The sequence below is a fragment of the Perissodus microlepis genome, chromosome 7 (genome assembly GCF_051167445.1).
Source record: "Perissodus microlepis isolate ML-2025 ecotype Zambia chromosome 7, ASM5116744v1, whole genome shotgun sequence".
NCBI classification, from domain to species: domain Eukaryota; kingdom Metazoa; phylum Chordata; class Actinopteri; order Cichliformes; family Cichlidae; genus Perissodus; species Perissodus microlepis.
In genome coordinates, this window is record NC_140467.1 from 52,725,404 (window position 1) to 52,747,954 (window position 22,551).

A 22,551-nucleotide genomic window follows, 5' to 3' on the forward strand; every position below is an offset into this window, starting at 1 on the left:
CTGGCCTAGGTAACGCCCTTCTTCCTTTCTTCGCGGCTCTTGTGGCTCACTGACGAACAAACAACAGCACAGACGCCCACAGACCGGTTGTACCACATACTTTGCACACTGCCCCCATGCGACAGCAGGGCGCTCTGCGGGCACACAGACAGCACCGCGGGCGGACAGTCGCGGGACTGCCAGCGGACTGTGAACACGATATACCTGCGGGACCATCAAGTCCGGTCCTCGGTGCGCTGTTTCGGGGATTATCCGCCACAGAGACAGGTATGCTCCACAGTTTGATATGCGCTAACCGATCAGAACAGCCTGCTATCTGCTTGTAATGTTTGTGACTCTATCTGACAGTACTACACAACTCGCTTCCTGATGGCCCTAAAATACGTATACAGTGTTTCTTCTTCTGTCTTCCCACTGAGAGACACGTCGCAAGGAAAATGGAGATTTAAGAATTTAGAAATAGTTAAAATGACTTCTTCATCGCCTTCCTCGTGAATATAAAAGTATACTTTACATGTCTCAAACAACCCTGGTCACAAACCAGTTGCACATTTGCTACAAGGAAATTAAAATGAGATCCTACGGATTTAAGTCACTGTGTCTGAAAGTCTGATTCCAAATAACTTGTTATTGTCCTCATAAGATTTTCCAAAAAAAGATGACCTAACCCCCCCAACAGTCGTGTGTGGATGGGTCAGGGATTCGTGAAATCTAATTGTGCTCCTTCCAGCGCTCGCTCACATGTCACACACATTTAAAGTTTAGATCTACTATGTAGATTTAAGATTAATTTTGATGTTAAACATTTGTAAATGCTTTGAAAAATATAACACTGCATTTTTTAAAAATGTTGTTTGGAGCTAAATTTGCTAGTATGTCGCTTTAAAGGGTGCATTTGTAGTGCACAAAAGCTTAAGAGCTATTTATGACAGCATATCATGATTTCCCACGCGTCCTGTTAACGGTTTTCCTTGTCCCTCCTGTGTCACCCCATCATAACATAATAATAAACATACCTCCGGTCAATAGGTCACATGGCAAGGTCCAGCTGTAGATCCTTAATGGAGTTAGCAAAAAAAGTCATTTCAGGAAATCTAATACAAAAGCATTGTTTAGCCAGGCTGGATCTGTAATTTTGCTGCTTCTTCCAGCTTTCAGGTAATACAAGCTAAAGTAAGAAAACGCAAAATTTAATGCAAGAGGTAACTCAGAAGTAGTTCTTGAAAGTATTTCCTGCTGTATCCCTTCTGGACCCTGCTATTGTCTCCACCTGAACGATTTGTCTATTAATCTCCATCTCCTTTACGCTTCAAATATATTAAACAAATACATGTTATCATGCAGACTAACACAGCATCTTCATCTGTGGATTGAGAGAGGACAAGATGGTGAATTTCAGCCTGTGGGCTCTTCTGCCTCCCATCTACTCTGTTTGTACTGCTGCTGGACTGTTGATGGTGTAAGTTTTGTTCTTTTTAGGAACACATTAACCTCATATATACACTCAGAGAGGTATATGAACAGTTAAAAAGAGCCAAAAAAGCAACAAAGATAACCAGATTAACTGGTTATTATCTGTGTACACTCTGTACTATTCAATTCAATTCAATTCAATGAAATTCAATTTTATTTATATAGCGCCAAATCACAACAACAGTCCCCTCAAGGCACTTATACTATACAGATACCCAATAAAAGAAAACCATGAAGACACCAAAAAGGATCACTTGCAACACAAAACAGCACTGACACAAATATCTATGTCTGATAAGCAACTAAAAAAAACACAATATCAACACAGAGACATAACGACTAGAAAGAAATGTGTAAAATGAGCAACAGGAAGTCAAATATTAGGGACGAATAAGATTAACCAAAGAGAGATTAAAAATGATAAGAAAAACATGTGACACACAAATCAGAAACTAACAAGAAGCACTCTGACAGCCCAAACCTGCACCAAGGCAGCTCACTCTCTGGGGAGTATTTACTTTTAACAGAACCGCTTTGTATTTTAGTTTTCTTTGTTCTTTTTAAATGGACTTGAAGAAGTTTGTAGTGCAATAAAAATGCATTTTGGTTTCAACTTGAAGGAAAGGCAAATTTTCTATATGTTGACAATAGACACCACACGTATAAGAGTCATAGTTTTGAAGTTATAAGGCTTTTTGTCACTTTTCACCCCACCCTACACCTACAAAGTTTTATCAGGATTCATTCAAAACGTTTTGAGCGATCATGTTCCCAGACAGAATGACACGCGTGTGCACACCCAACCTGCTTGGGAGGGTGGGTTATGTTTACCAGTAGGTTACCAGTGAAAGACTACAAGAAAGGGAACAAAAATGGGAAATGAAGATGATAACCAGATGATAAGAGACTATGAACGCTGGCGTCACATGAAAGTATGTATGTAGACGAGCAGTTCATGATCGAAATATTTCAAACCAGACTAGTTAAAAAAACAAACAAACACACACACCTCAGTATTGCTTCCACTTTTGCTACAGAATGTTTTATTCATTATGTTTCTTTCTGTGTTGCTGCCTTTAAACAGGTACTTCATAGCTGTTTACAATAAGAACATAACGCTGCTGGGTTCAGAATACAGGTTTGAATTCATATATTTTATACACTGCAGGTATTTCTTTTGATGTATCTCTGGATTCATGCTGTTCATTTGCTTTAGAATGAACAGCCCCCCTTATCCCCCCTACATCAGGTGTGTGCTGTGCTCTCCGTTTCATATCATATTAACAATAAAAAACGTTTAATTTAAGAATAGCAAATGTGATTTTTCTCCTGCTTCCTGTCTCAGTATTGCAGGCAACTTTCCTCCAGCCAGCTGTGTCTTCAGTGAAGTCATGAACCTAGCAGCATTTGTAGGTAATGGAAACATTGCTCTAGAGCTTTCATTAAAAGACAGCGATGGAGCTCATAAGAAAAAACGTATATCAAGCTTTGGATACATAGACAGTACATTAGTTTGCTGTTTTCATTGATTCAGAACATCTTTCAGCTCATTTTAAAAAAAGAAAGAAAAAGAAATCTTGTTTTTAAACTACTCGCTGTGTGCTGAGAGGTTTTTTCTTCTCCTGTTTTCAGGGTTTTTTATTGCCGTTTTCAGATACCTGCAGCTGAAGGGCAAAATTGACAAACCTTGGCTGAACATTTCTAGTTTGGTGGTTTTTTCTATTAGCTCCTTTGGAATGACCATTGTAGGGAATTTTCAGGTAGTTACACACAAACATACACACGCTCATACATACACCACGTCATCTGGTGGTTAATTTTCCGACTTAATAACTGAAGTCTGGGTTTACTGGCTGACTTCTTTTTGTGTTAGTTATTCACTGAGGAAAACATTAACAACGTCGGCGCCCATATGGTGTTTGGACTTGGAACCTTGTTCTGCTGGCTGCAGTCCTGTATCACCCTGAGAGTTAACCTGAAGAATGAGGGGAAGATGGCTGCCATCGCTCGATTCCTGTTGTCTGGATCCATCACTCTTTGCATGATACTTTGTATCCTTTTACTTGGTATAAAGAGAAGAATACACTCATTTGAGTGAGATGCCCATTTTTCACATGAAATGCAAAAGAGCAAAAACGCTCCCTTACTAGCATTCAAGAACGAATTACAACTCCAGGTCCCACAGAGTTTTGCACCTTTTGTGTAAAAGGTAAATGAAAACAGTATGCAATGATTTGCAAATCTCAGAAACACATATTCTATTTACAGAAGAACACAGAAACATAGCAAGTGTTTAAGCTGAGGCATTTTACGTGAAAAATATGAGCTCATTTTGACGTTTAATGGCAGCGACAGGTCCCCATAAAAGGGCAACAAGAGGCTGGAAAAGTAAGAGGTACTAAAAAGAAGCAGCTCCAAAAACATTTTGCAACTAATACAGTGAACTGGCAACAGGTCAGTAACATGACTGGGTATACTGTAAGAGGCAGAGATTCTTGGAAGTAAAAACTGGCAGAGGTTCAGCAGTCTGTGGAAAAAACTGTCTAAAGTTGTGGAGTATTTTCAGAATAATATTTCTAAACACAAAGTTGCAAAGACTTTGATCTCATCATCTACATATGTATTATCAGAAGATTTCAAGAATCTAGAGAAATGTCTGTGCATAAGAGGAAAGGCTGAAATTCAGTACTGGATACCCATGCTCTTTATGCCTTTAAGCAGCACTGCATAAAAAACAGCCATGATTCTGCATTGATAATCGCATGCATGGCCTCAGAAACACTTTCAGGAAGTTTGTTATTGTCTGTGGACAAAGCCGTGCCATCCATAAATGCAGGTAAAAGCTCTGTCGTGCAAAGAAGAAGCCATAAGTGAGAATGATCCGGAAACCCTGCAGACTTTAAAATGGACCGAGGCACTGTCCACTGTTCTGTGGTCAGGGGAATCGAAATTTGAGTCTCATGGACACTACGCTCTCCAGACTAAAGAGAAGTGATATCATCATAATATATAATACATACTTTATCTGATATTTGTTTGATGCCCGGAAACATGTAAGTGTGACACATATGCAAAAAAATAAGAAGGGGGGGGGGGGGGGGGGGCACTCTGTTTATTTGAAATGACAGTTTATTTGGGTTGTATCGTTAATGCTTCATCTTTAGAATTTCCTGATATACATATATTCTAAAATTTAATGTTTTAATTTGATAGATTTTGTATTTTCTCTTGGCTTTGGTCTTTAAACCTTTTATGTTTTTTTTATCAAACTGTCTAACATCTGTAGAAACTGTAATTGGTTCATGCTGATTCTCTACCTAATAAGGAGCTATAAAAATACTTTCAGACCGTCTCTCTGCTCTTAGTTTGGATGGAGTTTATTTTCTACCCAGCTCAGCAGATGAATAGCACATAATTCTGGTAGAGAACTGTAACAATATAATGCGATGTTCATTTTTCATGTGCTCACACCTTCACTCTCTGAACCCTTAACTCCATCGACACAGACTTCTACCTGATGTCTCAAGGCCTTCATATGCATGCAAGTCGATGCCAGTGGGCACTCGTCATGATGTTGCTCATCTTCATCAGCACTTTTGCCATCGAGTTTCGTCACAGCAGCTTCAGTATTCTGTGCACAGACAGACCAGGGTATCCCTTCCATCACTCAGAAACCTCTGAGGGGCCTAAGTAGCTGCTCAGTGAGCTGTACACAGGCTAATGTATAAGGTCTGATGTTGCATTTACAAGTACATACTTATTACTCAGTTACAGCTCTCTTTCAGGGGCGGATCTAGAAAAATTTTCTTAGGGTGGCATGAGGGTGAAATCAAATGGGGTGGCAAAATTACACGTTACATTCTGTAATACGCATTATATATGGGTGTAATACATCAAATGCAGTAAGTACACACGTTTCATATAAATATACATATTTTCGTTAACCTACATAATTAAACGTTTCAGTTACGTAAAAAACATGCAAATTTTGATTTATTGTACTGTATATACTAAATAAGTATGTAGTCCAGTAAGTGTAAAATCCAGAGAGCTACGCAACATGGGGTGGTTTATTTCCACACACAAGTCTAACTTCAGTTTCACACTCTTTTTGTTTATTAGAAATACTGTAATCAAATTGTGAAATGCTTAAATTTACACAAAATGCCAGAAATCTGCAATGTCTCAAACACCAACATCTCAAAAATATTAAAGATAAAAGGTGAGTGGATGGAATGACCACTACATTAAACAGTTTAAAGGTAATGTTTGAAAAGCACATGTCATCTGAGAGTGTAATGAACGAAACAAAACCTTAAACACTGCATTCTTGGTGGATTTTAATTGACTTGGTACTAGCAATCATTGCCAGTATGATTATTTGTGTTATTATGTACTCTGTGTGTTAATGTGTTTTATCATCTTTTATAGGTTTCCTATTCATTTTCAGTTATATGAAATACATAAATAAAAAAATACAGTGAAGTAATAAAACTGATGTTTCTGACAGTATTCATCTTTGCTGAGGCTCCACATAACTGCACTGTAGCACAGCTGTGTACATACAGATGTCACTGTATCTGTAAGCCTCAATAATGTGGTCAGGGGATTCTCTGAATGTTCCAACAACCAATAAACACAAAATATAAAAACTTTGAATTGGCCATCATCTTCCAAGGTGGATGGCACTATTCCCACTATAGCTGGTTAAACCATTAAAATTGTGTAATTGTAGCAGTGCAGCCATGTGAAGAAAATACAGGCAGAACTACGTAGATCCAGTTTTTCTGTGAAAAACATTGGGCCTCATTCAGTATGTGTATGGAAACATTGTTATCCTGAGCAAAAAACACAAGCGCACACAGAATTACAGAAAACCTGTGCAAATTTTGTTCATACCACTGTGTGTTCGTTAGTGACTCTGAATCATCCATATAGTGCCATGCTTCTACTACTCTTTGCAAAGAAGCAAGTTTACCTCAAGGTGAAGTGGAGAAAGTGATGATAGTGTAAGCCTGCATCATTAAAGCAAGAAAACAGGAGGAGATATGACTAAAGAAACTGAAACAGTCTCACAAGTTAGTGATTCATCTATATTTTAATGAACGAATCTGTTGGTGTTCTACACACAGATTTAGAAGAAATGATGAAGGTCTATAACTCTTAGTAACATTATTATTAATGCCGCTGTTGTAGTTATCATTTGATCATTATTTACATTTCCAAAACACCATGTGCCAAACGATTCTTAGAATTACAATTAAAAAAAAGTTCTGAAAATGGCCTTAAGGCTCTTGTGATTTCCTGGTTTGCACATCTCTGCAACATTGTTTGGAAGTTTGGTGGTGGAACACGGCACCAGCACTTTATCCTCTGAAGAACAGTGTCGACAAGTTTGCCCAACTGTATGATATGTGTGCGGTTTTTTGGACTTTGAGGCCGCATTTAACTGCATCTCTTAGGGTTGTTTTGTAGCATGAGGCATCATGTCTGTTGTTACAAACTGGGCATTAGTAGAGTTGCAGTGACAGCTTCAGGTTCACATTGTTGGAATGATTCTTTTCATAGTTTTTGAACAGAACTTCTACGTACATACAGTGGTGTAAAAAAGTGTTTCAGATCATTGAACAAATTTAAATATTAGACAATGATAACACAAGTAAACACAAAATGCTGTTTCTAAACCAAAGTGTTTATTATTTATGTCAAGGTGCGTGGTGATTACTTATTCCTCACCACTTTCTTGATTCTTGCTGATGTCTAAGATGCAGCAGAGGACAACTTACACTTGGCACTGTCTTTATGGATCCTTACTTCATTTTGCACCGATTTACAGTTGGCTCTACAATAGATGTGCCTGGTTCAACATCCAGTCACAGCCCTGCCATATGTCCAATGCAGCTGATTGAATCAATGCCAAAGTCTTAAAACTTAAAGAGTCTTGAGAAAATAAGTTCTCCAGGGAAGGCTTCAGTTTCCTTGGTGGAGTGGGGCTCCTGCTCTCTTCCTCTGTAGCCTCTCTCTTCGCACCCTGTCCAAACGTCTTTAGAAACTGGCAGAACTCCGACATGATAACTCTGCCCTCTGAGCTGTAGTCCGTGACTCTCCAGTGGTTTGTCATCTCACTGTCTTCTGTGCGATCAACAGCAGAGATGACTCTGGTGACGATGAGGCCGTCACCAGGGTGTGGACACAGTTCCTCCGGTCTGTATTCAGTGCATAAATATCCACCTTGTCTGGAAGTACAGGAGTCAGGATCTGAGAATGTAAGTGGCACCCTGCAGGCAGCACCATCATACCAGCTGGTGAGCTTGTAGAAGGAGATGGAGTGGTGTTCTCCCTCTAACTTTTCAGCAAAGCGGTAAAAGTTGTCGTCATCTGCTCTGAGTGAAACAATCCCCTGACTGCAATATGAGGAAACTCCTTGGACCCCGTAACCAGGTCATGGTAAAGGGAGAGGATTTGATTGTTTATAGAGTCCAAATGGCTGTTGCTTAAAGGCTGGTTCCTCAAATTTGTGACGACCATCTGACGTAGACTGACTGAACTCACCAGCTCAGCTATGAGAAATAAAAATGTCATCCATGTTAATCATGACATAATCAGATAAATTAAGGATTTAAATGTCAAGACATGGCTTTAGTTCATCATACGCTATTTCCACAAACAGGCAATGAGAGGCCCACAGCAGAACTCATTCTTTATAAAACCCTTACAGGCTGTACACTCTGCAATGACCTAATTAAAGTACCCCCTCCTAAAAATGCTTAAATGTGTTAATTAATGCATAAAAACATGTCATTATACTGAATTTAGTTCTATTAAGTCATTTAACTGTATTTAGGAAAAACCAAACAGAACTTTGCAGCTCCAACTTGACTTAAATTAGTGTGGCAATCACTTGATTTTATTTCACTTAATTTGCTTTAACTGGTATAACCGTAATAGTTTTCCTTCCTCTTTATTGGGTTTAATGTTTAACAGTTTTCACTAAAGAGCAAATAAGTAGGAAAAGTGGCTCCATTTCACTTTCACATTAATAAGATTATAACTGGTGATTTTCTATGCTGTGTTAATATCATCAAATCTTATTTAAAGAGCAAACCAACAACAAATGGACTCTGTAGCAGAAAATAACTACACATACCAGGTTTTGGAGAAACAGAAAATACTTACATATGGTACACAACCCTTATGACATCTCTCATTTCCCCCTCTTTCATGCCAATCTTTGTTACATTCTCCATTTGTCACAGCAGGGTAGCCAGTACAACAGGCTGGAATGCAGACAGAGGTGGAGGCTGAGTGATTTTCCCCAAAACGGAATATTTATTCATAAAAAAAAAATAAAAATCAAAACTACAAAAATAGCTATATGTGATTCCAGTGATGTCAATTATGGTACAGCGCAGGAAGGGGATCAGGATACAAGGTGCTGGGGTCAGAGGCTCTGTAACAGAGGAGACAGGTATCAGGTGGGCTTCAGGAGGTAAGACAAGTAAACAGGTGGAAACAAGTTTCTGCCTTACTTGTGAGCAGGTCGGAGGAAGCGTGGGGGGAAAACTGCCAGCGGGTTCGGGGAGAGTGTCCGTTTGGCTGTGATCCAGAGAGTCCAGAGTTCCACAGTGTTCCAAGACCAGAGGTGACAGCGGGGGGCAGGCAGGTGGAGCAGGTTATCTGAACGACGGAGTGACCAGCAATGAAAAGGTAGGTGAGGAACTGCACAGATGAGTGAATGGTCTGAGAGGCACTTTGACACAAGAAACGATAAGTTAACGCAACAAGAATAAATAACGATAAGTACGCAAATTGAAGGCCCAGCACTAACTAATGTTAGCAGACATTCTGGTGAAGACTCACTGAGAGCGCTGGTCTTAAATACCGCCAGCTGAATTGCCAACAGGTGTGGAGAATAGTTGGGCTAATATGGCTCCACATGGGGGAGGATACCTAGAGCTGCTGGAGAAACACTGCAACTCACCCAGACATGACGCCATTTTTATTTTTCCCCCTTCCCTGACTGACATAAAACAAAAACCTCATATGAACAATTTGAAAGTCTGCTAAAACATATTCAGACATAGTTTCCAAAGACCATTAGTAGCTCAATGTCTGGATCAAAAACATTCCAGTTCTGTTGATGGTTGCGGACAAAAACCCTTGTTCCAAGTGTTCTGCAGTTCCATTTCAAGGTTACACTAAACAGTCTTTCAGTGCTCCTCTGTTTTCTTGCAATTTCTTGTCTGAACTCAAGTAGCTCAACTGTAGCTCAAGACCAGTGAGTAAATGAGGCCAAACAAAATGGCAACTGGATTTGCAATGTTACCAAGGTCATGGAGCACTTCAACACTTTCAATGATTAGCCCAACATTTTCAAGTTTGTCTGTGGGTTCTGGACCTGGTGCATTCCCTAATGGTTGTTCTCAAAATAAAAAGAAATTAATCTTTAGCCAGAACACAAACCTGCAAAAACATTCTCTTTGCTTCCACAAAGCAAATTTGTGGAAAGCAGAGGCCACTAAACTTATCATGTTCTCCTTTATGAGGGTTTCTGGGTCGTCACTGAGATAAACAATTAGCACCTTCAGTACACAAGCTCTTTTAGTTTAAATGGCATCTTACTGCCGCAAAGAAGAGGGCGATGTGTAAGATTATTGTTGTATTGTGCAGTAAACAACACTAGCAAAAAAAAAAACTACAGTAAGAAACACAAAAAGTAATCACTGAAAAGTCCACAATACCCAAAACTTTTAATAGTTTCTGCAGCTGAAAGTATCACTTTAAACAGTTTAAATCTTAGTTTTAGGGAGATTTTTCCAAATCTACTTACTTTGTAAAAAAATCTTGTGAGAAAAGGTTATTATAGAAAGAATAACAGGAAGAAACACCAAAAGTTATAGCACCCAAAAATAGCCCACACAGAATTCTAGCTGCTGCATGAATTTGGATGTAGGACAGTGGTGATACAGGCAAACTCTGCTTCCACCTGCAAACATTTAAGAATTACAGTAAAATGTGAAAAAAGTATTTGGTGGACCACAACAATATGATGTAGGAAAATAATAACAACAATGAAATCCATGAAATGCATTTTTATTTTCTGATTCATTATAGTTAAAACACGGTGCACGGTGGCACGGTGGTTAGCACTGTTGCCGCACAGCAAGAAGGTCCTGAGTTCAATTCCACCATCAGGCCGGGGTCTTTCTGTGTGGAGTTTGCATGTTCTCCCCGTGTTTGTGTGGGTTCCCTCCGGGTACTCCGGCTTCCTCCCACCGTCCAAAGACATGCAGCTTGTGGGGATAGGTTAATTGATTAATCCAAATTGCCACTAGGTGTGAATGTGCGAGTGAATGTGAGTGCGAATGGTTGTCTGTCCCTGTGTGTTGGCCCTGCGACAGACTGGCGACCTGTCCAGGGTGTACCCTGCCTCTCGCCCTATGACAGCTGGGATAGGCTCCAGCGCCCCCTGCGACCCTGAAAAGGATAAGCGGAAGCGAATGGATGGATATAGTTAAAACAATGTGAAATAATCAGAAGTGGGAGTGGTGCTCTTTCTTAACTGCAAATCCAATTTGAAAATTGCAATTTCCAGCTCTGGGTGAATATTCATGAAAAATTTGAACACTTTACAATTTTTTGTTTGTTTGTTTTTTAATGGAGTAATCAAGACAATATAATGATAATAATACCTCACGCTCAGAAAAGAGAGCTGGCCACCTTCTTTTGAAATCAGCAATGAAAAGCTTGTCTTTAATCACCCTGCCAGGAATCTACTGATCTCTGCAATGTCTGATCAACATGTGATCTACATAGGTAACTTTGGAGTGCATTCCAAGCTTTAAAGGTGCATGGAAAATTTAAACATGTGCATGGATAAGGGTGTCTGCGGCCAAAGTGGCCGTGGTTTAACCTGCAGTGCTTCAATAACTGAGAGCACAGAGACTGCAGGACCACGACAAACAGCATGAAGTTAGTAATTCAATTTAAACTTATCAAAAAAAATAAAGTGAGTGAGCGCTTGGACCAAAATCAACATAATGAAACAAACTAATAATGGCAGAAAGATGCAGCTGATGTGCACTTTTTTATTTTAGTCCTTCACCACTCCTATCCACCAGAGGGCGGTGGATGTGGTACAACCAGTCTGTGCTGGCCTAGGTAACGCCCTTCTTCCTTTCTTCGCGGCTCTTGTGGCTCACTGACGAACAAACAACAGCACAGACGCCCACAGACCGGTTGTACCACATACTTTGCACACTGCCCCCATGCGACAGCAGGGCGCTCTGCGGGCACACAGACAGCACCGCGGGCGGACAGTCCCGGGACTGCCAGCGGACTGTGAACACGATATACTTGCGGGACCATCAAGTCCGGTCCTCGGTGCGCTGTTTCGGGGATTATCCGCCACAGAGACAGGTATGCTCCACAGTTTGATATGCGCTAACCGATCAGAACAGCCTGCTATCTGCTTGTAATGTTTGTGACTCTATCTGACAGTACTACACAACTCGCTTCCTGATGGCCCTAAAATACGTATACAGTGTTTCTTCTTCTGTCTTCCCACTGAGAGACACGTCGCAAGGAAAAGGGAGATTTAAGAATTTAGAAATAGTTAAAATGACTTCTTCATCGCCTTCCTCGTGAATATAAAAGTATACTTTACATGTCTCAAACAACCCTGGTCACAAACCAGTTGCACATTTGCTACAAGGAAATTAAAATGAGATCCTACGGATTTAAGTCACTGTGTCTGAAAGTCTGATTCCAAATAACTTGTTATTGTCCTCATAAGATTTTCCAAAAAAAGATGACCTAACCCCCCCAACAGTCGTGTGTGGATGGGTCAGGGATTCGTGAAATCTAATTGTGCTCCTTCCAGCGCTCGCTCACATGTCACACACATTTAAAGTTTAGATCTACTATGTAGATTTAAGATTAATTTTGATGTTAAACATTTGTAAATGCTTTGAAAAATATAACACTGCATTTTTTAAAAATGTTGTTTGGAGCTAAATTTGCTAGTATGTCGCTTTAAAGGGTGCATTTGTAGTGCACAAAAGCTTAAGAGCTATTTATGACAGCATATCATGATTTCCCACGCGTCCTGTTAACGGTTTTCCTTGTCCCTCCTGTGTCACCCCATCATAACATAATAATAAACATACCTCCGGTCAATAGGTCACATGGCAAGGTCCAGCTGTAGATCCTTAATGGAGTTAGCAAAAAAAGTCATTTCAGGAAATCTAATACAAAAGCATTGTTTAGCCAGGCTGGATCTGTAATTTTGCTGCTTCTTCCAGCTTTCAGGTAATACAAGCTAAAGTAAGAAAACGCAAAATTTAATGCAAGAGGTAACTCAGAAGTAGTTCTTGAAAGTATTTCCTGCTGTATCCCTTCTGGACCCTGCTATTGTCTCCACCTGAACGATTTGTCTATTAATCTCCATCTCCTTTACGCTTCAAATATATTAAACAAATACATGTTATCATGCAGACTAACACAGCATCTTCATCTGTGGATTGAGAGAGGACAAGATGGTGAATTTCAGCCTGTGGGCTCTTCTGCCTCCCATCTACTCTGTTTGTACTGCTGCTGGACTGTTGATGGTGTAAGTTTTGTTCTTTTTAGGAACACATTAACCTCATATATACACTCAGAGAGGTATATGAACAGTTAAAAAGAGCCAAAAAAGCAACAAAGATAACCAGATTAACTGGTTATTATCTGTGTACACTCTGTACTATTCAATTCAATTCAATTCAATGAAATTCAATTTTATTTATATAGCGCCAAATCACAACAACAGTCCCCTCAAGGCACTTATACTATACAGATACCCAATAAAAGAAAACCATGAAGACACCAAAAAGGATCACTTGCAACACAAAACAGCACTGACACAAATATCTATGTCTGATAAGCAACTAAAAAAAACACAATATCAACACAGAGACATAACGACTAGAAAGAAATGTGTAAAATGAGCAACAGGAAGTCAAATATTAGGGACGAATAAGATTAACCAAAGAGAGATTAAAAATGATAAGAAAAACATGTGACACACAAATCAGAAACTAACAAGAAGCACTCTGACAGCCCAAACCTGCACCAAGGCAGCTCACTCTCTGGGGAGTATTTACTTTTAACAGAACCGCTTTGTATTTTAGTTTTCTTTGTTCTTTTTAAATGGACTTGAAGAAGTTTGTAGTGCAATAAAAATGCATTTTGGTTTCAACTTGAAGGAAAGGCAAATTTTCTATATGTTGACAATAGACACCACACGTATAAGAGTCATAGTTTTGAAGTTATAAGGCTTTTTGTCACTTTTCACCCCACCCTACACCTACAAAGTTTTATCAGGATTCATTCAAAACGTTTTGAGCGATCATGTTCCCAGACAGAATGACACGCGTGTGCACACCCAACCTGCTTGGGAGGGTGGGTTATGTTTACCAGTAGGTTACCAGTGAAAGACTACAAGAAAGGGAACAAAAATGGGAAATGAAGATGATAACCAGATGATAAGAGACTATGAACGCTGGCGTCACATGAAAGTATGTATGTAGACGAGCAGTTCATGATCGAAATATTTCAAACCAGACTAGTTAAAAAAACAAACAAACACACACACCTCAGTATTGCTTCCACTTTTGCTACAGAATGTTTTATTCATTATGTTTCTTTCTGTGTTGCTGCCTTTAAACAGGTACTTCATAGCTGTTTACAATAAGAACATAACGCCGCTGGGTTCAGAATACAGGTTTGAATTCATATATTTTATACACTGCAGGTATTTCTTTTGATGTATCTCTGGATTCATGCTGTTCATTTGCTTTAGGAGAAGAAATGGCCCCCTTTATCCCCCCTACATCAGGTGTGTGCTGTGCTCTCCGTTTCATATCATATTAACAATAAAAAACGTTTAATTTAAGAATAGCAAATGTGATTTTTCTCCTGCTTCCTGTCTCAGTATTGCAGGCAACTTTCCTCCAGCCAGCTGTGTCTTCAGTGAAGTCATGAACCTAGCAGCATTTGTAGGTAATGGAAACATTGCTCTAGAGCTTTCATTAAAAGACAGCGATGGAGCTCATAAGAAAAAACGTATATCAAGCTTTGGATACATAGACAGTACATTAGTTTGCTGTTTTCATTGATTCAGAACATCTTTCAGCTCATTTTAAAAAAAGAAAGAAAAAGAAATCTTGTTTTTAAACTACTCGCTGTGTGCTGAGAGGTTTTTTCTTCTCCTGTTTTCAGGGTTTTTTATTGCCGTTTTCAGATACCTGCAGCTGAAGGGCAAAATTGACAAACCTTGGCTGAACATTTCTAGTTTGGTGGTTTTTTCTATTAGCTCCTTTGGAATGACCATTGTAGGGAATTTTCAGGTAGTTACACACAAACATACACACGCTCATACATACACCACGTCATCTGGTGGTTAATTTTCCGACTTAATAACTGAAGTCTGGGTTTACTGGCTGACTTCTTTTTGTGTTAGTTATTCACTGAGGAAAACATTCACAACGTCGGCGCCCTTATGGTGTTTGGACTTGGAACCTTGTTCTGCTGGCTGCAGTCCTGTATCACCCTGAGAGTTAACCTGAAGAATGAGGGGAAGATGGCTGCCATCGCTCGATTCCTGTTGTCTGGATCCATCACTCTTTGCATGATACTTTGTATCCTTTTACTTGGTATAAAGAGAAGAATACCCTCATTTGAGTGAGATGCCCATTTTTCACATGAAATGCAAAAGAGCAAAAACGCTCCCTTACTGGCATTCAAGAACGAATTACAACTCCAGGTCCCACAGAGTTTTGCACCTTTTGTGTAAAAGGTAAATGAAAACAGTATGCAATGATTTGCAAATCTCAGAAACACATATTCTATTTACAGAAGAACACAGAAACATAGCAAGTGTTTAAGCTGAGGCATTTTACGTGAAAAATATGAGCTCATTTTGACGTTTAATGGCAGCGACAGGTCCCCATAAAAGGGCAACAAGAGGCTGGAAAAGTAAGAGGTACTAAAAAGAAGCAGCTCCAAAAACATTTTGCAACTAATACAGTGAACTGGCAACAGGTCAGTAACATGACTGGGTATACTGTAAGAGGCAGAGATTCTTGGAAGTAAAAACTGGCAGAGGTTCAGCAGTCTGTGGAAAAAACTGTCTAAAGTTGTGGAGTATTTTCAGAATAATATTTCTAAACACAAAGTTGCAAAGACTTTGATTCAATTCAATTCAATTCAATTTTATTTATATAGCGCCAAATCACAACAAAAGTCGCCTCAAGGCGCTTCATAGATACAGAGAAAAACCCAACAATCATATGACCCCCTATGAGCAAGCACTTTGGCGACAGTGGGAAGGAAAAACTCCCTTTTAACAGGAAGAAACCTCCGGCAGAACCAGGCTCAGGGAGGGGCGGCCATCTGCTGCGACCGGTTGGGGTGAGAGAAGGAAGACAGGATAAAAGACATGCTGTGGAAGAGAGACAGAGGTTAATAACAGATATGATTCAATGCAGAGAGGTCTATTAATACATAGTGAGTGAGAAAGGTGACTGGAAAGGAAAAACTCAATGCATCTTGGGAATCCCCCGGCAGCCTACGTCTATTGCAGCATAACTAAGGGAGGATTCAGGGTCACCTGGTCCAGCCCTAACTATATGCTTTAGCAAAAAGGAAAGTTTTAAGCCTAATCTTAAAAGTAGAGATAGTTTCTGTCTCCCGAATCCAAACTGGAAGCTGGTTCCACAGAAGAGGGGCCTGAAAACTGAAGGCTCTGCCTCCCATTCTACTTTTAAATACTCTAGGAACAACAAGTAGGCCTGCAGAGCGAGAGCGAAGTGCTCTAATAGGGTGATATGGTACTACAAGGTCATTAAGATAAGATGGGGCCTGATTATTTAAGACCTTGTATGTGAGGAGCAGGATTTTGAATTCAATTCTGGATTTAACAGGAAGCCAATGAAGGGAAGCCAAAACAGGAGAAATATGCTCTCTCCTTCTAGTCCCTGTCAGTACTCTTGCTGCAGCATTTTGGATTAGCTGAAGGCTTTTCAGTGAGTTTTTTGGACATCCTAATAATAATGAATTGCAGTAGTCCAGCCTGGAAGTAATAAATGCATGAACTAGTTTTTCAGCGTCACTCTGAGACAGGATATTTCTAATTTTAGAGATGTTGCGCAAATGGAAGAAAGCAGTCTTACATATTTGTTTAATATGTGCGTTGAAGGACATGTCCTGGTCAAAAATGACTCCAAGGTTCCTCACAGCGTTACTGGAGGCCAAGGTAATGCCATCCAGAGTATGAATCTGGTTAGATACCATATTTCTAAGATTTTCAGGGCCGAGTACAATAACCTCAGTTTTATCTGAATTAAGAAGCAGAAAGTTAGCGGCCATCCAGGTCTTTATGTCTTTAAGACATTCCTGCAGTTTAACTAATTGGTGTGTGTTATCTGGCTTCATGGACAGATAGAGCTGGGTGTCATCTGCATAGCAGTGAAAATGTATGCTATGTCTTCTAATGATGCTGCCTAAGGGAAGCATGTATAATGTAAACAGAATTGGTCCTAGCACTGAACCCTGTGGAACTCCATAATTGACCTCAGTGTGTGAAGAGGACTCTCCATTTACATGCACAAATTGGAGTCTATTAGATAGATATGATACAAACCACTGCAGTGCAGTACCTGTAATACCTACAGCATGTTCTAATCGCTCTAATAGGATATTATGGTCGACAGTATCGAACGCTGCACTGAGGTCTAGCAGGACAAGCACAGAGATGAGTCCACTGTCAGAGGCCATAAGAAGATCATTTGTAACCTTCACTAAAGCTGTTTCTGTGCTGTGATGAGCTCTGAAACCTGACTGAAACTCTTCAAATAAACCATTCCTCTGCAGATGATCTGTTAGCTGTTTGACAACTACTCTTTCAAGGATTTTTGATATGAAAGGAAGGTTGGAGATTGGCCTATAATTAGCTAAGACTGCTGGGTCTAGAGATGGCTTTTTGAGTAAAGGTTTAACCACAGCCAGCTTGAAGGCCTGTGGTACATAGCCGACCATTAGAGATAGGTTGATCATATTTAAGATCGAAGAATTAATCAATGGCAGGACTTCTTTGAGCAGTTTTGTAGGAATGGGGTCTAAAAGACACGTTGATGGTTTGGAGGAAGTAATTATTGAAGTTAACTCAGAAAGATCAATTGGAGAAAAAGAGTCTAACTTAACATCAATGGTACTAAGAGTAGCTGTAGATAATATTACATCTGTGGGATGATTACTGGTAATTTTTTCTCTAATGATAAAAATTTTATTTGTGAAGAAGTTCATGAAGTCATTACTAGTTAACGTTAAAGGGATGGTTGGCTCAACAGAGCTCTGACTCTTTGTCAGCCTGGCTACAGTGCTGAAGAGAAACCTGGGGTTGTTCTTATTTTCTTCAATCAGTGATGAATAGTAAGATGTTCTGGCTTTGCGGAGGGCTTTCTTATAAAGCAGCAAACTATTTCTCCAGGCTAAATGATGATCCTCTAAATTTGTGACACGCCATTTCCTCTCCAGATTACGAGTCATCTGCTTTAGGGTACGTGTTTGAGAATTATACCACGGAGTCAGGTACTTCTGATTAGAGACCTTAGTTTTCACTGGAGCTACAGTATCCAGAGTCGTACGTAGTGAGGAGGTGAAATTATTAACAAGATAATCAACCTCTGTTGGGGTAGCGTTCAGATAGCTGCTCTGCTCTGTGTTGGTACAGGGCATTGAAGATGATAACAGTGGGTGGATTATATTCTTAAACTTAGTTACAGCGCTTTCAGAAAGACATCTACTTTGATAAAATCTACTCTCCACTGCTGTGTAATCAATTATTGTAAATGTAAATGTTATCAGGAAATGATCAGACAGGAGAGGGTTTTCAGGAAACACTGTTAAATGTTCAGTTTCTATGCCATATGTTAAAACAAGATCTAGAGTGTGATTAAAGTGGTGGGTGGGTTCTTTTACATTTTGAGAGAAGCCAATTGAGTCTAATAACAGACTAAATGCCATGTTGAGGCTGTCATTTTTAGCATCTACATGGATGTTAAAATCACCCACAATAAATATTTTATTTGAGCTCAGAACTAAATTCGATATAAAGTCTGAGAAATCAGACAGAAACTCTGTGTAAGGCCCAGGTGGACGATAGATGATAACAAGTAAGACTGGTTTCTGAGTTTCACAGCTGGGGTGGACAAGGCTAAGCATCAGGCTTTCAAATGAATTAAAAGTCTGTCGTGGTCTTTCATTAATTAATAGGCTGGTGTGAAAAATTGCTGCCACACCGCCCCCTCGGCCTGTGCTTCGAGGTTTCTGGTAGTTAGAATGACTCGGGGGTGTTGATTCATTTAAACTAACATAATCATCCTGCTGCAACCAGGTTTCTGTAAGGCAGAGTAAATCAATTTGTTGATCAATTATTAAGTCATGTACTAACAGAGACTTGGAGGAGAGAGACCTAATATTTAATAATCCACATTTCACTGTTTTACTCTTTGGTTCAGATGTGGATACTGTATTGTTCTTTCTTTTTGATTGTTTATGTTTAAGTTGTTTGTTGCTGGTTTTTAGTTTGTTTTTTGTCTTTTTGGAAGCTGACACAGTCTCTATGGAGATGGGTTTTGGGGGGGGGTAGCAGGAGGAGAGAAGCTGCAGAGAGGCGTGTAAGACTGCAACTCTGCTTCCTGGTCCCAACTCTGGATAGTCATATTTTGGGGGGTTTAATAAATTTGTCCATATTTCTAGAAATGAGAGCTGCTCCATCCAAAGTGGGATGGATGCCGTCTCTCCTAACAAGACCAGGTTTCCTCCAGAAGGTTTGCCAATTATCTATGGAGCCCACATCGTTTCTGGGACACCACTCAGACAGCCAGCAATTTAAGGAGAACATGCGGCTAAACATGTCACTCCTGGTCTGATTGGGGAGGGGACCAGAGAAAACTACAGAGTCCGACATTGTTTTAGCAAAGTTGCACATCGATTCAATATTGATTTTAGTGACCTCCGATTGGCGTAACCGGGTGTCATTACTGCCGACGTGAATTATGATTTTACTGAATTTACGTTTACCCTTAGCCAGCAGTTTTAAATTTCCTTCAATGTCGCCTGCTCTGGCCCCTGGAAGACAATTGACTATGGTTGCCGGTGTCTCTAGCTTCACATGTCTGAGAACAGAATCACCAATTACCAGAGTTTGACCCCCGGCGGGTGTGTCACCGAGTGGGGAAAAACGGTTAGACACATGAACGGGTTGGTGGTGTACCTGGGGCTTCTGTTTAGGACTATGCTTCCTCCTCACCGTGACCCAGCCGCCCTCTTTCCCCAGCTGCTTGGGGTCTGCCGGGGAACAGCTAGCGGGGCCTACGCTATCTTCGGCTGCACCAGCTACAGGGGCCTGGCTAGCTTCGGGTGAATGAAGGGTGCGAAGCCGAGTCTCCAATTCAGTAATCCTGGCCTCCAGAGCTGCAAATATGCTACATTTGTTACAGATATCATTACTGCTAAAGGAGGCCGAGGAGTAACTAAACATCTGACACAATGAGCAAGAAAGTGCAGGAGGGACAGGTGAAGTAGCCATGGTGCTAACGAGTCGGCTATGAGCTAAGCTAAGCTAGCGAAACAGTACAGAGACAGTGAGTGAATACTTTGGCTATAAATTAGGTAGTGAGTACACAGAAAGTGTGCTTCGGATGAAGCACGTGAAGATTATACTATGAAAGAAGAATGTATTTAAAAGTTGTTAATTAAATTGCTAAGCAAATAAGCTACTCAGAAACACCACTGTGTTTGAGCAGGAACAGGAAGTGATACTCTACCGCAGAGCGAGCGAACACCAAGTGACAACGCCACCAAGAGATCTCATCATCTACATATGTATTATCAGAAGATTTCAAGAATCTAGAGAAATGTCTGTGCATAAGAGGAAAGGCTGAAATTCAGTACTGGATACCCATGCTCTTTATGCCTTTAAGCAGCACTGCATAAAAAACGGCCATGATTCTGCATTGATAATCGCATGCATGGCCTCAGAAACACTTTCAGGAAGTTTGTTATTGTCTGTGGACAAAGCCGTGCCATCCATAAATGCAGGTAAAAGCTCTGTCGTGCAAAGAAGAAGCCATAAGTGAGAATGATCCGGAAACCCTGCAGACTTTAAAATGGACCGAGGCACTGTCCACTGTTCTGTGGTCAGGGGAATCGAAATTTGAGTCTCATGGACACTACGCTCTCCAGACTAAAGAGAAGTGATATCATCATAATATATAATACATACTTTATCTGATATTTGTTTGATGCCCGGAAACATGTAAGTGTGACACATGTGCAAAAAAATAAGAAGGGGGGGGGGCACTCTGTTTATTTGAAATGACAGTTTATTTGGGTTGTATCGTTAATGCTTCATCTTTAGAATTTCCTGATATACATATATTCTAAAATTTAATGTTTTAATTTGATAGATTTTGTATTTTCTCTTGGCTTTGGTCTTTAAACCTTTTATGTTTTTTTTATCAAACTGTCTAACATCTGTAGAAACTGTAATTGGTTCATGCTGATTCTCTACCTAATAAGGAGCTATAAAAATACTTTCAGACCGTCTCTCTGCTCTTAGTTTGGATGGAGTTTATTTTCTACCCAGCTCAGCAGATGAATAGCACATAATTCTGGTAGAGAACTGTAACAATATAATGCGATGTTCATTTTTCATGTGCTCACACCTTCACTCTCTGAACCCTTAACTCCATCGACACAGACTTCTCCCTGATGTCTCAAGGCCTTCATATGCATGCAAGTCAATGCCAGTGGGCACTCGTCATGATGTTGCTCATCTTCATCAGCACTTTTGCCATCGAGTTTCGTCACAGCAGCTTCAGTATTCTGTGCACAGACAGACCAGGGTATCCCTTCCATCACTCAGAAACCTCTGAGGGGCCTAAGTAGCTGCTCAGTGAGCTGTACACAGGCTAATGTATAAGGTCTGATGTTGCATTTACAAGTACATACTTATTACTCAGTTACAGCTCTCTTTCAGGGGCGGATCTAGAAAAATTTTGTTAGGGTGGCATGAGGGTGAAATCAAATGGGGTGGCAAAATTACACGTTACATTCTGTAATACGCATTATATATGGGTGTAATACATCAAATGCAGTAAGTACACACGTTTCATATAAATATACATATTTTCGTTAACCTACATAATTAAACGTTTCAGTTACGTAAAAAACATGCAAATTTTGATTTATTGTACTGTATATACTAAATAAGTATGTAGTCCAGTAAGTGTAAAATCCAGAGAGCTACGCAACATGGGGTGGTTTATTTCCACACACAAGTCTAACTTCAGTTTCACACTCTTTTTGTTTATTAGAAATACTGTAATCAAATTGTGAAATGCTTAAATTTACACAAAATGCCAGAAATCTGCAATGTCTCAAACACCAACATCTCAAAAATATTAAAGATAAAAGGTGAGTGGATGGAATGACCACTACATTAAACAGTTTAAAGGTAATGTTTGAAAAGCACATGTCATCTGAGAGTGTAATGAACGAAACAAAACCTTAAACACTGCATTCTTGGTGGATTTTAATTGACTTGGTACTAGCAATCATTGCCAGTATGATTATTTGTGTTATTATGTACTCTGTGTGTTAATGTGTTTTATCATCTTTTATAGGTTTCCTATTCATTTTCAGTTATATGAAATACATAAATAAAAAAATACAGTGAAGTAATAAAACTGATGTTTCTGACAGTATTCATCTTTGCTGAGGCTCCACATAACTGCACTGTAGCACAGCTGTGTACATACAGATGTCACTGTATCTGTAAGCCTCAATAATGTGGTCAGGGGATTCTCTGAATGTTCCAACAACCAATAAACACAAAATATAAAAACTTTGAATTGGCCATCATCTTCCAAGGTGGATGGCACTATTCCCACTATAGCTGGTTAAACCATTAAAATTGTGTAATTGTAGCAGTGCAGCCATGTGAAGAAAATACAGGCAGAACTACGTAGATCC

At 39.8% G+C, this 22,551-nt stretch overlaps 2 protein-coding genes and 1 long non-coding RNA gene across 10 annotated transcripts; 2 read left to right on the plus strand and 1 right to left on the minus strand.

Moving 5' to 3' along the window:
• Position 1: 1 nt before the first annotated feature.
• LOC146384102 (transmembrane protein 150C-like) lies at positions 2–5,967 on the plus strand. 4 transcript variants are annotated; one of them, XM_084935881.1, is made up of 8 exons: positions 2–267; positions 1,345–1,459; positions 2,558–2,611; positions 2,690–2,722; positions 2,819–2,886; positions 3,106–3,233; positions 3,347–3,524; positions 4,980–5,967. In XM_084935881.1, exons 2-8 carry the CDS (start codon positions 1,386–1,388, stop codon positions 5,165–5,167), a joined length of 723 nt encoding a protein of 240 aa, XP_084792007.1. In that variant the 5' UTR covers positions 2–267; positions 1,345–1,385; the 3' UTR covers positions 5,168–5,967. The 4 variants fall into 4 exon arrangements, with proteins under 4 accessions (XP_084792007.1, XP_084792008.1, XP_084792010.1 ...); XM_084935882.1 differs by lacking the exon at positions 2,690–2,722; XM_084935884.1 differs by lacking the exons at positions 1,345–1,459; positions 2,558–2,611 and having other exon boundaries at positions 2,642–2,722.
• Positions 5,968–7,214: 1,247 nt separating this feature from the next.
• LOC146384103 (uncharacterized) lies at positions 7,215–11,564 on the minus strand. The gene is made up of 3 exons (XR_014800808.1): positions 9,003–11,564; positions 8,650–8,923; positions 7,215–8,033 (listed from the first exon to the last, which is right to left on the minus strand). It is a non-coding gene; the product is annotated as an uncharacterized LOC146384103 (long non-coding RNA).
• A 114-nt stretch (positions 11,565–11,678) lies between these two features.
• Positions 11,679–22,265, plus strand: LOC146384104 (transmembrane protein 150C-like). 5 transcript variants are annotated; one of them, XM_084935871.1, is made up of 8 exons: positions 11,679–11,892; positions 12,970–13,084; positions 14,183–14,236; positions 14,315–14,350; positions 14,447–14,514; positions 14,734–14,861; positions 14,975–15,152; positions 21,278–22,265. In XM_084935871.1, the coding sequence occupies exons 2-8, from the start codon at positions 13,011–13,013 to the stop codon at positions 21,463–21,465; spliced, it is 726 nt and encodes a 241-aa protein (XP_084791997.1). In that variant the 5' UTR covers positions 11,679–11,892; positions 12,970–13,010; the 3' UTR covers positions 21,466–22,265. The 5 variants fall into 5 exon arrangements, with proteins under 5 accessions (XP_084791997.1, XP_084791999.1, XP_084792000.1 ...); XM_084935873.1 differs by having other exon boundaries at positions 14,318–14,350; XM_084935874.1 differs by having other exon boundaries at positions 14,321–14,350.
• Positions 22,266–22,551: the final 286 nt, after the last annotated feature.

Bases quoted from the DNA above. Each gene is read 5' to 3' on its own strand.
- LOC146384104 (XM_084935871.1), top strand. From the start codon at position 13,011: ATGGTGAATTTCAGCCTGTGGGCTCTTCTGCCTCCCATCTACTCTGTT. The intron at 13,085-14,182 runs GTAAGTTTTGTT...GCCTTTAAACAG, and splicing joins GCTGCTGGACTGTTGATGGT to GTACTTCATAGCTGTTTACA. The intron at 14,515-14,733 runs GTAATGGAAACA...TCCTGTTTTCAG, and splicing joins GAACCTAGCAGCATTTGTAG to GGTTTTTTATTGCCGTTTTC.
- LOC146384102 (XM_084935881.1), top strand. From the start codon at position 1,386: ATGGTGAATTTCAGCCTGTGGGCTCTTCTGCCTCCCATCTACTCTGTT. The intron at 2,612-2,689 runs GTTTGAATTCAT...CATTTGCTTTAG, and splicing joins CTGCTGGGTTCAGAATACAG to AATGAACAGCCCCCCTTATC. The intron at 2,887-3,105 runs GTAATGGAAACA...TCCTGTTTTCAG, and splicing joins GAACCTAGCAGCATTTGTAG to GGTTTTTTATTGCCGTTTTC.